This window comes from Cebus imitator, unplaced genomic scaffold (assembly GCF_001604975.1).
Source record: "Cebus imitator isolate Cc_AM_T3 unplaced genomic scaffold, Cebus_imitator-1.0 Scaffold87, whole genome shotgun sequence".
Taxonomy (NCBI): Eukaryota; Metazoa; Chordata; class Mammalia; order Primates; family Cebidae; genus Cebus; species Cebus imitator.
The window spans coordinates 3,586,056-3,602,928 of record NW_016107402.1 but is presented as its reverse complement, the minus strand read 5'-3'; the positions used below and the strand labels follow the sequence as shown (position 1 = coordinate 3,602,928).

The following is a 16,873-nucleotide window of genomic DNA, read 5'->3' as shown; positions in this document are numbered from 1 at the left end:
AGCCGAGATCGCGCCATTGCATTCCAGCCTGGGTAACGAGAGCGAAACTCCGTCTCAAAAAAAAAAAAAAAGAGAGTTTTCCTCCGACAGCCCCAGTATTAACATTGGTCTGGCCTTATTTTTTGTGTCTAATGGGGTTAGACTATTCCATGTTGAGAAAAAGTTGTCTTTAAGAGAATGTGCCGGAACAATCAGGGCACAGAAAGGCAACAATGTTTTGCATGCCAAGAAGGAGGCAAAAGAGGAAGTGGAGTTGTAACCAAATAATGCTTATAATAGGTGTTATTTAGCTGAGCTATAAGGTCCATTTGGGCAGGGTATTAATATATTGAGGTGTTGGTTGGGCACTGTGGCTCACGCCTGTAATCCCAACACTTTGGGAGGCCGAGGTGGGAGGATCACTTGAGACCAGAAGTTCGAGACCAGCCTGGGCAACGTAGCAAGACCTTTTCTCTACACATAATTAAAAAAAAATAGGCATGGTGGTGTGCATGTGTGATCCTAACTACTCAAGAGGCTGAAGCAGAAGGATCACTGGAGCCTGGAGGTTGAGGCTGAAGTGCGCTGTGTTTGTACCTCTGCACTCTAGCCTGGGCAACAGAGCATGACCCTGTCTCAAAAAAAAAAAAAAAAAAATCCTGAAGTATTACCATTGGGTATGAATTCCCTGGACTTTTCTATGAGGGCAGTGGTTTAAATGGCTCTGTCAACCGAGGAAGCTCCAGCGCCTGGCACATCAGATCCCTAAAGTAAATATTCTTGGACTGTCCCAGGGCCTGAGGGCCCTTACAAGTCACTGGTGAATTTAAACAGGGCCAAGAGAAGAAGGGACTTGTCAAAGGTTACACAGGGATTGAGTGGCTGAGTCAGGACGAGAATCCCACAGAAATAGCAGAGCTAGCACTGTGCCAGAGCCAACACCTGGCATCTGTGGCTTTGTTTTGCTTCCACAAGAACCCAAGAGGCAGCTATTTTAATCCTCTGATTCTAATGAGGAAACAAGATCAGGGAGGTTGAGGGACTCTTGAAAAGTCACACAGCAGATGAATTCCAGATCCAAAATTTCATACTCATGTAAAAATGAGACTTCTGGCTTCTCTTGAAGTCAGCCTGCCGGAGATTAGTGGAGGATGCCCACCCGCAGGGCAGCAGCCTTCTCCAATTCTCCAGGGTCACCACCTGCTGGCTTCCCTCCAGGCTGGATCTTCCTAGGCCCCATGGGCATTTGTATGGGTGAGCCCATCGGGGCAGGCAGCCTGTCTGCTTCATTTTCTGGGTGCCCCAGCACACAGAATGCCTCGATGGCATTGAGGCTGGCATATAGTAAACACTGAGTGAAATCTGTGAGACGGGGGTAACCCAGGGCTCTCCCTCTTCATAGCCCATTTTCTACCACCTCCCCACAGCCTGGTCTGTTTGCCCCAAGGGTGTTATGGGAGCCTTTGACAGTGTGTATCCTTGGAGAGCAGGCTAGGGCTTGCAAGCCTCCAGTTGAGGAGGGAGGTGAGGAGGGCTGACCTTGAGTTGAGGAATATGAACTGGGAGAGGTGGGGAAGTAGAGGGGAGGGGAGGGGAAGGGAAGAAGGAGCAGCTTAGACTGACAGGGCACTCCCACTGGAACCCTGGAGATTTCACTTCTGAGGTTCTGCCAACCCAGACGCCTCCCAAACCTCCTGCAAGACATACCCAGGCTACACTGCGTGCCTTTCGGATTACCAGCCAATTTGGCTCACCCTCTTGTGCCCTCCCACTCTCCAATGGGGCTGCTGGGGCTGCTGGAGTTGAGGCCCCTTCCCCTGGGCCTGTTACTTCTCAGCCACATCTCTTGAGCCTGTGAGTAAGCACCAATTTTCAGGGCTCTGCGAATTCTTTTTTTTTTTTTTTTTGAGACGGAGTTTTTGCTCTTGTTACCCAGGCTGGAGTGCAATGGCGTGATCTCGGCTCACCGCAACCTCCGCCTCCTGGGTTCAGGCAATTCTCCTGCCTCAGCCTCCTGAGTAGCTGGGACTACAGGCACGCGCCACCATGCCCAGCTAATTTTTTGTATTTTTAGTAGAGACGGGGTTTCACCATGTTACCAGGATGGTCTTGATCTCTTGACCTCGTGATCCACCCGCCTCGGCCTCCCAAAGTGCTGGGATTACAGGCTTGAGCCACCGCGCCCGGCCTCTTTTTTTTTTTTTTAAGATGGGGTTTCACCATGTTGGTCAGGCTGGTCTTGAACTCCTGACCTCAGGTGATCCACCCGCCTTGGCCTCCAAAGTGCTTGGATTACAGACGTGAGCTACCACGCCCGGCCAAGGGCTCTGTGAATTCAGAACAGTTACTCTGAATGGTCTTTGCTGAGAACAGTTTAATGATAAAGTAAGGTCAGTGTCCTCAGAAGTCCACACTCTAGCCAAATTTCCCTGGTCTACACCCCCAGGGATAAGGTAAATGTTTAAGAACACAGCGAACTTCCTGAGGCCCCCAAATCCAATGGAACTAGCTATTGAGGGCTAAGAGAGGACAGTTTTTAAGAAAACTCTAAGCAAATCTTTCAGGCTGGGGATATTGCAAAGATTACTACTATTATTATTAATAATAATTGTGATCATTTGTTGAGTCCCTAAATGAAGATAAAACTTTGTTCGAATAAACTTAATCTTTGCAGCAACCTATGAGGTAGATAATATTGTAATTCCCATGAGGGAGCTAAGGATCGGAGAAGGTGAGTCACTTATCTAAGGTCATACAGCTAGCATATTGTGGAATCAGGATTCAAACCTGGTTTGTCTGAATCTGAAGTCCATCTCCTCTGTGTGCTTTTATAGTGTCTGCTTTTTCCTTTATTCCTAACCTCCATCCATTCTGATTCCCACTGAGTAGTAGACAGAAGCCACCGAAGTTTGCCTGACATCCATCAAACCGAAGTTTCCCTGACATCCAGGCCCTAGTCACCCGGCTTTGCCTTTGCCTTGCTGTGTGATCTTAGGTAAGTCAAACTTTTCAGCTGGCCCTCAGTTTCCCTCCCTATATGTCACCCAGAGGTGAATGGTGAGCTGCTTTCTGCAACGGAGGCCTGGCTAAGAAGGCACACAGTTTAGCATGGATTTCACCACTATGGGAGTAGTGAAGTGGGGGAGGAGAGGTATGGGAGGTTGTCTTTAGCCCCACCCTCTGGTGACATCACACAAGACACCCCCAGTCCCTAGAAGCCCCGCCCCAGTGCCCCTCATCTGTGGAAGTGCCATCCAGTGCCCGGCATCTGGTGAACTTGCCCAGTCCCACAGTAGAGGTTACCAACCCCCAGGCTCGAGAAAACTCTCAGGTACCCAGTGCAATTTGCCAGACTTAGAGGGGGCCCATGGAGGTGGGCTGGGCTGGGCCACCTGAATAGACAGGGCCCAGCAGCCTAGTGGGCACACGACTCAGAGGCCGATCACTCAGAGGATGCCCTAATGGTGACCTCTGGATACCCATCCTCATCCCTCTGGCTCAAGCTTGACCCTTGCCCCTGCTTTTTCCTTTCCCCTGGATCAGAGTCCCTTTCCATGGAGTCAGGTGGTGGAAACTAATTCTGAAAATAGACCTATTTAGATAGAATGAGGCCTTTAGCTGCTGTCTAAAGAAAATAGGGAGGCTGAGCCCCTCTCATCCTAGCATGTTGCCTCTGGGTTCTGTCCTTAGGGCCCATTATGTCTGTGGAAGGGAGGCAGAAGCAAGCACTGTCACTCACCTGAGGAGGTGGCCGTGTGGGCCTCCCTGGGAGAAGATCAGGAGCAAGCAGGTAGCCAGCAACTGAGGGAGACTGAATTGCTAGAAGCCTAAGAAAGTAATTTACAAGAAAGGGCCTGGTTGCCTGCTTTAGACCAGGATTTTGCAAAGTTGTTCTGTGGGGTGTAGTCAAGAGTGCCTGGAGCAGGGCAGCAGCAGAGTGTCTGCAAGCATCTGCAGCCCAGTCCTGGCTCCACCTCTCTCACTCCCCATCTGCTTCCTCCCCACCCTCCAACCTTGGTTAAGGAGTTTTTTGTGTATGTGTGTGAGACAGAGTCTCACTTTGTCACCCAGGCTGGAGTGCGGTGGTGTGATCTCAGCTCACTGCAATCTCAGCTCCCTGGGCTCAATCAATTCTCCTGCCTCCTGTCTCAGCCTCCTCAGTAGCTAGGATTAGAAGCATGCACCACCATGCCCAACTAATTTTTGTATTTTTAGTAGACACAGGGTTTCACCATGTTGGCCAGGCTGGTCTCAAACTCCTGACCTCAGGTGATCTGCCCACCTCGGCCTCCCAGTATGGTGGGATTATAGGTGTGAGCCACTACACCCAGCTGGGAACTTTTAACTTCTCTGAGTTTTACTATCCACAACAAAATGGGCAGAACAATACCTACCTCACAGGCCAGTTATGAGGGTTAATTGCAACAGGACTTTAGAGAGTGGGCATATAGTAAATGATTACTACATTTCAACAGGCTTTTTTTTTTTTTTTTTTTGAGACAGAGTCTAACTCTGTTAGGCTGAGTGCAGCGGCACGATCTCGGCTTACTGCAACCTCCGCCTCCTGGGTTCAAGTGATTCTCCTCTCTCAGCCTCCCAAGTAGCTGGGAATACAGGCGAGTGTCACCACGCCCGGCTAATTTTTATAGTTTTAGTAGAGACAGGGTTTCACCACGTTGGCCAGGATGGTCTCAATCTCTTGACCTCGTGATCTGCCCACCTTGGCCTCCCAAAGTGCTGGGATTACAGGCGTGAGCCACCACACCTGTCCTCAACTGGCTTTATAATATAATTATTACCAGGGAAGGAATCCATGGTCACATAAGCTTGGCAAATGTTGACTCAACAAAGCTAAGCCGAATTCTTTGCTGCAGGACTTCTTAGAGCTTTTTTTTGAGACAGGATGACTCTCTGTCACCTAGGCTGGAGTACAGTGGTACAGTCTTGGCTCCTGGCAGCCTCCATGTCCCAGGCTCAAGGGTCCCTCCTGCCCCAGCTACCCAGGTAGCTGGAAATACAGGTGCATATCGCCGTGCCTGGCTAATTTTTTAATTTTTTCGTAGAGACGGGGTTTCACCATGTTGCCCAAGCTGGTCTCGAACTCCTGGTCTCCGGTGATCTGCCTGCCTCAGCCTCCCAAAGTGCTGGGATTACAGGCATGAGCCATCCTGTCCAGCCCTTTTTAGAGTCTTTAATGTGCTGTTATACCTTGGGAAGTTCCAAGAGTGGGATATGGAGCACAGGACCAGACTTATCAGATCACAAGGACCCAGGAGCTAGGTGTCCACAGGGCACATCCATCGTCTTCATTCCCTGGTCTTTGCCACCGTAGTGGAATAGAAACCTTGCTGGTGGGAGGACTCCTGGGGAAGGCCTTCCAGTGTCTGGGCTCTGCTTTCCTAAATGTAAAACAAGAGAGCCCCACAAGGTGCTTCCAGAGGTCTTTTCTGGCCCTCCAAGGTTCTGAATTGGGAAGACAAAATTGTGGACAAGAGTAGGGGCCAGATTGTTGAGGTTGAAGCCCAGTCTTTTGGGGAAATGGAGAAATTCAGTAGTGGCTCCCCAACCAGCAAGGCTGGCCAGGGGTTCCTTGTGCTCTGGATGGAAGTGGCCCCATGAATTAGTGTAGCAGCAATGTCTGCTTCCTAAATCTACCCTGTGCCAGGCTTGCTGGGGAATAGAAGCATCCTGCACACCCCTGTTGTCCTAAGTAGTAGCCTCTATGCGGCAGTGTCAAGACTCATGTTTCCCCACTGGACTAGGAAAGCTGGGGAGCAGGGGTGATGCCAGAATCCTAATGCACGAGGAGCTTAGGAATGCAAATCAGACTCGGAAGATGTGGTCTTGGGGGATGGGGTCGTCTTGATGCTACCATTGCATAGCAAGCACCATGCATTTACTTGGACTATGTGTGACTTATTTGAGTGGTCTCAGGGGTGATCACAGCGTAGCTGGTGGCAGAGAACATGAATGCTTTATCCTGCCTGAATCTCTTTTCCTTGTCCGGTGACTGGTGCAAAGGTAGTCACAATAGATATCTGATGAACAAATGAGTCCAACAAATAAAACACCTGAACACTGAGTCCAATAAATAAGCTTGGAGGGAATTTATTTGGCAGGCAGGGAGAGATTGTTTGGCAGGTTTTCAATAAATATTTGAGTTAATGAATGACTCAGTGAATGATGGTAAGCCTGAATTATACAATTGATGCCACGTAAAACAGCATATAATTATGAAATGATAAATAGCCCTTGCCACCTTGTGTTGCAAAGTACAGTTGATGGTACTGGTTAAGAGCACAGTGGCTCACACCTGTAATCCCAGCACTTTGGGAGGCCGAGTGGGAGGATCGCTTGAGGCCAGGAGTTCAAGACCATCCTGGGCAGCAAAGTGAGACCCTGACTCTACAATAAAGTAAAAATACATTTTAAAAATCAGCTGGGCATGGTAACATATACCTGTAGTTCCAGCCACTTGGGAGGCTGATAGGAAGATTGCTTGAGCCCATGAGGTCAAGGCTGTAGTGAGCTGTGATTATACCACTGTACTCCAGCCTGGGGGACAGAACAAGACCCCATCTAAAAACAAAACAAGGCTGGGCTCATGCCTGTAATCGCAGCACTTTAGGAAGCCAAAGCGTGTGGATCACCTGAAGTCAGGAGTTCGAGACCAGCCTGGTCAATGTGGTAAAGCACCATCTCTACTAAAAATACAAAAATTAGCCAGGTGTGATGGCAGGCGCCTGTAATCCCAGCTACTCGGGAGGAAGAGACAAGAGAATTGTGTGAATCCGGCAGGTGGAGGTTGCAGTGAGCCGAGATTGTGCCATTGCACTCCAGCCTGGGTGATGAGAGCAAAACTCTACCTCAAAAAAAAAACAAAAAACAAAAAAAAACAGACTTGAATTCAGAGCATGCCTCTGCCACCTGCTACTTCCTGGGTAGGTGGGTGGGCAAGGCACTTAACTTCTCTGTGCCTCAGTTTCCTTATCTGGAAAATGGGAATAATGATTGTCTACTTCTCAGGGTTGTTGGGAAGCTTCTGGCAAGTGCTGTGTGAGCACTTGCTGTTATTTGCTTTTGTTTCTATATCTTCTGCCAGATCATGACATTCCTGAGGGCAGGGATCAAATCTTCCACTCTTTTCCTTGTCCCATCCAGCACAGGATCTGAAGCAAAGAAGGGCTTAGTAAATGTTTGCTAAATGAATGAATCAAAGTTAAACTGTGTAACTCATCATAGGTCAGCGGAAAGTGGGGTTGGGGGAGCAGTAAGGAGGCCCCAGAGGTGGCAGCTTGTACTGGCCTTAAAGGAATTCAGTGCAGGGAAAGGAAGGTGGCACAGAGTGTGACATTGGGGTTAGGTGGGGAATAAGGGTAGTGGGAGCAAGTTATGTGGGCCTTGAATGCCAGGGTCAGGGGTTCTATTAGATTTATTTGGAATTAGCAGTCATGGGCAGTTGGGGAAGGGGTTGGAGAGGGGACTTTGAGAGTGGGGGTGTGGTTCATCAGTTGTTAAACTGGGGACTTTCAGGAAAAAAGCAGTCTTGAGTTGGGCCTGGAAGGGATGAAGTGTTATTAGAATGGTGTCATGTTGTTCTTTCATTCAGCAAACATTGAGTGCCAGCTACTTGCTAAGCACCAGGGATTCACTAAATAATGAGACAAACTGCCTACCCTTGATGAGCTCACATGAACAATCATGAGAAGTGTTGTAATCAGATCATCAAATGATGGTCTGATAGGCACTCAAGTGGAGGGGTCATCATAGGAGGTTCAGGAGGCCAGAGAAAGCATCATAGAAGAAATACGTTATTTATTTTTTTATTATTTTTTAAGACGGGGTTTCACCATGTTGGTCAGGCTGGTCTTGAACTCCCGACCTCAGGTGATCCGCCTGCCTTGGCCTCCAAAGTGCTTGGATTACAGGCGTGAGCCACCACGCCCGGCCTGTTTGTTTTTTTAAGAGACAGGATCTCCCTTGAGATCAGGCTTGAGTGCAGTAGTGTGATCATAGTTCACTGTATGTCGAATTCCTGGGCTCAAGCGATCCTCCTGCCTCAGCCTCCCCAACAGCTAGGATTGCAGGCACGTGACACCACACCTGGCTAACTTTTTTGTAGAGATAGTAGCTCACTATGTTGCCCAGGCTGGTCTTCAACTCCTGGCCTCAAGCAATCCTCCTGCTTTGGCCTCTCAAAGCTCTGGGATTACAGGAGTGAGGCCTCATGTGTAGCCAAGAAATGAGCTTTTGAGGGATGAATAGGGGTTTGCCATGGTAGGAAGATGAGGAAAATGTCTCAGGCAGAGGGAATGGCTTGTGCAAAGCTACAGACATGTGAAAGAGCAGTCCAGGGGTTGGTGGGGCTGGGACTGGATTTGAAGTGCCCTGTGGTTGCAAAACAAGACTGGAGAAGGTAGCAGGGACCAGGTCATGCTGGATAATAGAGGGTCAGTAGGGGCAAATGACCTAAATGGAGGGTCATTTAGGTCATGCCGGATAATAGAGGGTCAGTAGGGGCAAATGACCTAAATGGAGGGTCATTTAGGTCATGCTGGATAATAGAGGGTCAGTAGGGGCAAATGACCTAAATGGAGGGTCACTTAGGTCATGCCGGGTAATGGAGGGTCACTAGCCACTCTCAAGGAGCTACACAGGCAGTGGGTCTGTTAGCAAGGTCATTCTTGCCATCAGATGAACACTAATGGTGGCATGAACACAGAGGCTCAAAGAGCCTGACCCCTCCCGTGTTTCACACAGCCAGATCTGTTCTTTAGGAGAGAAAACAGATAGTGCCGCTGGGTATAGCCTGGACCAAAAAGAAAATTAATGAGGCAGGGAGCCTTATTAATTAATTAATACATTCCTCAAACATTTATTGAGCACCGACTATGTGTCAGACACAGTTCTAGGTACCTGGGACACGTCAGGGATCCTTGCTCTCATGAGGTCAGAGATGAGGAATTCCATAGGATGAGTCTTCTGTTCTTAAACCCAGTGTAAGGATAAGGGTGTCAGAGAGGAGGGAGTAAGATCTGGGCATCAGAGTCCCCAGCTGCTGCTCGTGGGGGTGAGGACACCAGGCCCCTGACTTTGCTCTGGCCTCTCTCCCAGCTCCCTGCCCGGGCCCACAGCCATGGCCATGGCCATGGCCCAGAAGCTCGGCTACCTCCTGCCCAGACTGCGGCATGTCATCCAGGAGCCTCAGCCGTCTCTGCAGCCAGAGCCTGTCTTCACAGTGAACCAGGCCGAAGTGCCACCACTCTTCTGGAAGCCCTATATCTATGTGGGTTACCGGCCGCTGCATCGGACCTGGCGCTTCTACTTCCGCACGCTGTTCCAGCAGCACAACGAGGCTGTGAATGTCTGGACCCACCTGCTGGCGGCCCTGGTGCTGCTGTTGCGGCTGGCTCTCTTTGTGGGGACCGTGGACTTCTGGGGAGACCCACATGCCCTGCCCCTCTTCATCATTGTCCTCGCCTCTTTCACCTACCTCTCCTTCAGTGCCTTGGCTCACCTCCTGCAGGCCAAGTCCGAGTTCTGGCATTACAGCTTCTTCTTCCTGGACTATGTGGGGGTGGCTGTGTACCAGTTTGGCAGCGCCTTGGCACACTTCTACTATGCTATCGAGCCCACCTGGCATGCTCAGGTGCAGGCCGTTTTTCTGCCCATGGCTGCCTTTCTCGCCTGGCTTTCCTGCATTGGCTCTTGCTATAACAAGTACATCCAGAAACCAGGCCTGCTGGGCCGCATATGCCAGGAGGTGCCCTCAGTCCTGGCCTACGCGCTGGACATCAGTCCTGTGGTGCATCGTATCTTGGTGTCCTCTGACCCTGCCACGGATGACCCAGCTCTTCTCTACCACAAGTGCCAGGTGGTCTTCTTTCTGCTGGCTGCTGCTTTCTTCTCTACCTTCATGCCCGAGCGCTGGTTCCCCGGCAGCTGCCATGTCTTTGGGCAGGGCCACCAACTTTTCCACATCTTCTTGGTGCTGTGCACGTTGGCTCAGCTGGAGGCTGTGGCACTGGACTATCAGGCCCGACGGCCCATCTATGAGCCTCTGCACATGCACTGGCCTCACAACTTCTTTGGCCTCTTCCTGCTCACGGTGGGCAGCAGCGTCCTCACTGCATTTCTCCTGAGCCAGCTGGTACAGCGCAAACTTGATCAGAAGACCAAGTGAAGGGGGGGGCATCTGGTAGCGGGGGAGGTAGAGTGGGGGGACAGGGGTCTGCGCTTGGCTCCAGGTGGAAGCAAGTCCTGGTAAAGTTGTTTGTGTCTGGCCCACGGTGACTCTATAAACAACTCAACTGCCAAGGGCGTCACTGACCAATTCTTGGATTTAGGGATTGGCTGGGAGCTGCTGGGGTCCACTCCTGGGCCTGCCCAGCTCCTTGTGCTGGGAGAAGGAAAGAGTTAAAAGTGTGGGCCACTCCAGTTTGCTCCTCCACTGCTACTCACTGGGATTACTTAGTGAGGATTGGGGCATCTAGATTGTCTGGGCCGGAGGTAAAACTTAGGCCAGAGTCAGATTTGAGCTGAGGCAGGGGAGGCCTTGGCAACCCACCTCTACTCAGATTTCATTGCTGGATACAGACGGGGCAGGCCCAAAATAGATGCAGGATCTTACTGCCCCTTGAAGCCCAGCTACAGGTGTTGGAGCTGCAGAGAGACCCCAAGGTAATAGACTGTGCCAGATACAAATGGGTCCCTCCAGTGCTTATACCCCTTCAGTCACCATCCCAGACAGTGAGTCCCAGATCTTCTAGCTGTGGCTTCTGTGTCCTACACAGCCTGTTCCCAGCTTCTCTCCTAGTTCTATTTTTAAGAATTCATTTATCCATTCAGTGTTTCCTGGGCCTCTGCTCAGAGGCAGGTGACTGCTGGACCCTGTGGATCAATGCAAGATGACAAAGGCTTTTTTTTTTTTTTTTGAGATGGAATTTCCCTCTTGTTGCACAGGTTGGAGTGCAATAGTGCAATCTCGGCTCACAGAATTTCCACCTTCTAGGTTCAAGTGATTCTCCTCCCTGAGTCTCCTGAGTAGCTGGGATTACAGGCATGCATAACCATGCCCAGCTAATTTTTTGTATTTTTAGTAGAGATGGGCTTTCTCCATGTTGGTCAGGCTGGTCTCAGACTCCTGACCTCAGGTGATCTGCCTGCCTAGGCCTCTCAAAGTGCTGGGATTACAGGCATGAGCCACCGTGCCCGGCAGACAAAGGCTTTGATATCAGAACGAACTGTCAAGGGAAGCGCTGAGGAAGGAATAACCAGACCTCAGGGTCTTGGGTTGGGGAGTGTGAATAGGAGTTTGCAGATGGAGAACAGGAGGGCATTCCAGGCAGAGGGAAACCTGTGCAGAGACCCAGAGGTGTGGAAGGAAAAAGGGCTGGGGCTTGGGTGGTCTGGATTATGGCCTAGATGCAATAAAGTGTGACAGTAGCTGCCTCTTTGTTTTCTGTCTCCTGTTTCAGGGAGGGGTCCCGGCTCACACTACTGGAAGAGGTTTTCTGAAGGAAGCTGGGGCCCCTGGGAGTGGACACAGGGTGGAGGGAGCAGTTCTTGTTTATCTTTGCTGGAGGATGGGATTGGGGCCTTAGATACCATATCTATATATACAAAATTTGTTTGGCAAGAGAGTAGGGGGCAGTTTTATTACTAAAGTTTTAGAAGTAATGTGTTTAAAATATACGTAATCCCACTTTATAATCTGACAAAGATTTTCTTTTTTTTTGTTTGTCTTTTCCTTCAATTAAGAAGGATTTCTTGTTTGTTTGCTTTTTAGTGGAGGAGGCAAGGGTGTGTACACTCCATCACACATATTGAGGCCCCTCACATGCACTCCAAAGGAGTATTTTATGTTAACTCTTCTAATATTGCTTTTTCCATAGTACACAGCAATATATATACAATGAAGGAAAATTAGGAAGATAAGAAGAAAACCCACATTAATTAGAAATATCATTTCACTGCTAACATATCATGGAGGACCTTATGAGGCATACACACATGTAAAATATGTGTATATAAATAAATATTTTGATATAGGCCAGGTGTGGTGGTTTACACCTGTAATCCCAGCACTTTGGGAGTCTGAGGCAGGTGGATCACTTGAGGGCAGAAATTTGAGACCAGCCTGACCAACATGGCAAAAACCCATTTCTACTAAAAACACAAAAACTAGCTGGGCGTGGTGGCACACACCTGTAGTCCCAGCTACTTGGGAGGCTGAGGTGGGAGGATCTTGTGAGCCTAGGAGGTTGCAGTGAGCTGAGATTGTGCCATTGTTACTCCAGCCTGGGTGACAGAGTGAGAGGGCTCTGTCCACCGTGAAGACAGGCTCTGGCTGCAGAGATGGCTCAGGCTCCTGGCCAATCTGCGGTACACTGGGCAGGAGGTGGCTGAGCTTCTGACCCTTTCAAAAAAAAAATTAAAAATGTTTTTGATATATTAAAATATACAATATGTAAAAATTACATATAATATACACATATTTCATCTATGGAGATTGTGGTTAGGAACGGAAGGATGGGTGAGGTGCCAGCATTTTTGCATTTCCAAGGGGTTTTCTAAATTCACAAAGTACTTTCGCAAACCTCCTTTGATCCCTCTTTAAAATCCGGCACAGTAAACGGTGAAAGCAGGACTGAAAGCCTCTTGACACCAAATTTTAACTTCTTCAAAATCCTCTTCCATGTGGCCTCGTAGTTACCCTTACATTAAAAAAAAAATTACCGAAGTAGTTCGTACCCTCGAGTGTCGGTAACCATTTAGGTCGAGGACCCCCGGTGTGGGGTCGGCGGGCCTGATCTCCGCTCCGCAGCTTCCTTCTTGGGATGATCACGAAGATTCAGGGATGACAAGAGCAAAGTCCTAAACCCGGGGTAGTTATTATATTTACTGTAAGAAATTTTCAATGCAGCAAAAAGAACATGCACATTTCTGAGGCTGTTGAGAACCGTTCACACAGCAGCTTCCGGAATCCGGTCTTGAATGAGCAGATCAGAAAGAACACGCACTTCTTGGCGCAGGGAAAGACACAGCACGCACTCTAGGACCCGCAACAAAAGTTAGCGGTGGGCGGGGTAAAGAGAAGGGGGCGGGACCAGCGCCCGGGGCGGCAGCGGCGTAGTCCCGCCCCCAGCGTTGGCGCGAGATCCGAACGTTGGCTGCTGCAGTACTGTTGTTCCCTGAGGCGTCGGGGGCCCGCGCCGGCGTCCTGCTGGCTTACTCTCCTCCACGACCATGAGGCGGACAGACCCCGAAGAGGAGGCCTGCGGCGTCTGGCTGGACGCGGCGGCGTTGAAGAGGCGGAAAGTGCAGGTGGGACGCTGGGGCATGAGAGGGCGTCGGGGGACCGGCAGGGCCTGGAGGCGTAAGACGGGAGGAGTCTGGGGGACACCTGGAGGTGATGGAGGCGAAGTCGGGGACAGAGAAGGGAACAGTGTTGGAGATTCACAGGCGAGAGGGATTGGGGTCTGAAGAAGGTTGAAAAATAGGGTTCGGGGAGTGTTAGAGACGAGCTGCCTCGGGAAACCCCCTCCGCGCCAGCTGACTCTTCTCACTGATTGCCCTGCAGCTGCATTCCTGAACGCCGATCTAGGGTGCTACAATTAAGCAAAGCCTGATTACAGCCATCTGGGCAGCTCGGGGAGGACAGGGAAAACAAGTGTTTGTTATCCATACTTGTAAATTTCCGCTTTACACATACCTGTAAAATCCTGTTTTTTTAAAATAAACTGCCGCCACAAAAGTCACAGGATAAGGTATTGCATGTCTGTCACAAGGTAACAAACTATCTCTGTGCCTGTTACAAGCTGATAGATTATCTCAGTCCTGAAACTCCCTTAGGCCCCTCTCACCCCATATAAACCCCTCGTTTGATTATTATGGGGTTAATTGAACCTGCTTGCCTGACTTTGGGTCTCTTCTTTTCTCCGCGAACCTTACAGGGAGGGGCGGGGGGCGCAAGGAAGCGCGTGCGGCGGAGGACCGGGGCGGAGCGGGGCGTGGCCGGCGGCGAGGTTCGGGGGTGGGAGAGGCGGAGGCTCAGGCGGAGTTCGCTCTGAGCAGTTTAACTGAGTAGGCTCCATAGGAGCCCAGAGTCCCTGCACGACGTCCTAGTAGAGGCTGGAGGATTGGAGATAGATGCGAAGGCAAATTTGGGAAATTCTCACCGCAGGGTCTGTTTCCACCCAATTTGCCAGGTTGCAGGCCATCTGCCTGCCCAGAACCGGTAACTTTGAGGGGAAAAGTAGAAGCTATGGGAAGGGGAGCTGGCCTCCTATCTACTGAGCAATCACTGGTTGCCGGATACTGCATTAGATACTGAATATGGGTTATATGTATCCTCATTCTTGCTGGGAATGAGGAAACTGAGGTTGAGTAACTAACTTAGGCCTGCCCAACTAGGAGGAGCTGGCAGTCACAGGTCTGTCACCTAGGCAGGATGCTTTTCAGTTCCTGTTTATTGAGCATTTTATGCTGGTGCTAAGTATTTTAGATATGTTATTTTGTTTGGTACAATTCTATGTAGTAGATAGTGTAAAGATATCCATTTTACATACAGAAAACAGGCTCAAAACAGACACCAGGGGCAAGATTCTTGCTCTCAAGTTGCTCACAGTCTTATAGGGAAGAAAAGAGGTATATAAATTATAACAATACCCAATCTTTATTGGCTGCTTTCTAAGTGTCAGGCACTTTGCTGGGACTTTACATACCTTATCAATGGCAGGTACTCACCAAAATTCAATAAAGTAGATTCTGTCATTATCCTGGTTTTATAGATGAAAAATTTGATTGTTTTATTTTTTTAAAAATGATCAGGCTGGGCACAGTGGCTCACTGTAATCCCAGCACTTTGGAAGACCGAGTCAGGTGGATCACAAGGTCAGGTGTTCGAGACCAGCCTGGCCAATATGGCGAAACACTGTCTCTACTAAAAATACAAAAATTAGCTGGGCATGGTGGTGGGCGCCTGTAGTCCCAAGTACTCGGGAGGCTGAGGCAGAAGAATCGCTTGAGCCCGGGAGGCAGAGGTTGCAGTAAGCTGAGATCATGTCACTGCATTCCAGCCTGGGTAACAGAGCAAGACTTCGTCTCAAAAAAAAAAAAAAAAAAAAAAACAACCTAAAATGTGCAATGGCTATTTATTACTCCTTGAATCAGGAACAAGCCGTTTGTACCCTCCCTTAGAATACTCTTTTTTTTTTTAAGAGATGGAGTCTTGCTCTGTCGCCAAGGCTGGAGTGCAATGGAGTGATGGAGTGATCTTGGCTTACTGCAACCTCTGCCTCCCGGGTTCAAGTGATTCTCTTGCCTCAGTCTCCTGAGTAGTTGAAATTACAGTCACCTGCCACCACACCCAGCTAATTTTTATAGTTTTAGTAGAGACGGGGTTTCACCATGTTGGCCAGGCTGGTCTAGAACTCCTGACCTTGTGATCCACCCACCTCGGCCTCCCAAAGTGCTGGGATTACGAGCGTGAGCCACCGTGCCCAGCCAGAATACATTCTTGAATGACATGGAATGGGTGGAAAACTTGTATACCACTTGGATTTATTAATTAATTTTTGAGACAGGGTCTCACTCCGTCACCCAGGCTGGAGTGCAGTGACGTAATCACGACTAACTGCAGCCTCAACACCCCCAGGCAGTTGAGGTGATCCTCCTGCCTTAGCCTCCTGAGTAGCTGGGACTACAGGCATAGTGCCACAGCTCATTTTTTTGTAAAGACAGGGTTTCACTGTGTTGCCCAGGCTGGTCTTGAACTCCTGAGCTCAAGTGATCTGCCCACTGTGGCCTCCTAAAGTACTGGGATTACGAGTGTGAACCACCACACCTGGCCTCCAATTTAATTTAGAAAGACAGAAATAGAACTATAAAGAGTTCAGGAGAGAAAGAAAGGGAATATCCCACAGGGAAGAGGAGAGCCAGTATTTGTCTGTCTATAATTCTGTGTGTGTTTTTTTTTTTTTTTTTTTTTTTTTTTGCAGACTTGTAGAGGTACCACTTCCATGGTCTTTTGAGATGGAGTCTTGCTCTGTCACTCAAGCTGGAGTGCAATGGCATGATCTCAGGTCACTGCAGCCTCCACCTCCCAAGTTCAAGTGATTCTCTGCTTTAGCCTGCTGAGTAGCTGGGATTATGGGCATGTGTCACCACAACTGGCTAATTTTTGTATTTTTAGTAGAGACAGGATTTTACCATGTTGGCCAAGCTGGTCTCAAACTTCTGGCCTCAGGTCATCCGCCCACCTCAGACTCCCAAAGTGCTAGGATTATAGGCATGAGCCACCACAGCTGGCCTGTCTATAATTCTTATACCCCAAATCATATGTTTTCCCTGGCAGTGTTACTGTGAAAACATTTGTCCTGTTGATGTAGTGCATGGCAGGTATAGAATCTTTCAGGGTCTCTAGGCCCTTACCTTACTCTGATTTCTGGAGGCCTGGACCTTATGACCATGCTCACTAACACCATTTCTCCTTCTTGTCACTTGATTCCCAAAGATACTTATTAAAAACTTTGGTTCCTGACTGTTATCTATTGCTCTGATTTCCAACCCAGAGAAGAGTACTAAAGATTCCTTTTCACAAGGTGCCTCTTCCTAGAGTGGCTATCAAATAGGCACGCAGTCCTTTGAGATTTAATGTCAGGGATAGATGCAGCTGTGTTTTTGGAAACATGCCTCTTCGCACTTATCTCTAAACAGAATTGTCTGCTATTTATGAGAGAATGAGCAGTTTGTTGTCTGGTCAGCAGACAATCATGGTCTATGTTTGGAGTGAGTTTGCATCTCTCCTAATTTGAACTACCCATTTGGCCTCATTACTTTGGTCTTGTATGTTTACTAGATTTGCTTTTTTTTTTTTTTTTTTTTTTTTTTT

General features: G+C 49.1%; 2 protein-coding genes across 5 annotated transcripts in view; both read left to right on the top strand.

Moving 5' to 3' along the window:
- PAQR7 (progestin and adipoQ receptor family member 7) overlaps window positions 1-11,426 on the top strand; it is a 14,787-nt gene extending 3,361 nt beyond the window's left edge. For 2 of the 4 annotated variants that reach the window (XM_017534626.2, XM_037740672.1), the window contains exons 2-3: window positions 2,869-2,974; window positions 9,094-11,426. In XM_017534626.2, the coding sequence (XP_017390115.1) occupies window positions 9,116-10,162 (1,047 nt within the window). In that variant the 5' untranslated portion in view covers window positions 2,869-2,974; window positions 9,094-9,115 and the 3' untranslated portion in view covers window positions 10,163-11,426. Of the gene's footprint in view, window positions 1-2,868; window positions 2,975-4,756; window positions 5,000-9,093 lie in introns of those variants that run through there. The other 2 variants (XM_037740674.1, XM_037740673.1) reach the window with 2 other exon arrangements.
- A 1,685-nt stretch (window positions 11,427-13,111) lies between these two features.
- LOC108308699 (aurora kinase A and ninein interacting protein) overlaps window positions 13,112-16,873 on the top strand; it is a 31,519-nt gene continuing 27,757 nt past the window's right edge. Inside the window, exon 1 of the mRNA XM_017534622.2 lies at window positions 13,112-13,305. Coding sequence (XP_017390111.1) covers window positions 13,228-13,305 — 78 coding nt within the window. The 5' untranslated portion in view covers window positions 13,112-13,227. The remainder of the gene's footprint in view (window positions 13,306-16,873) is intronic.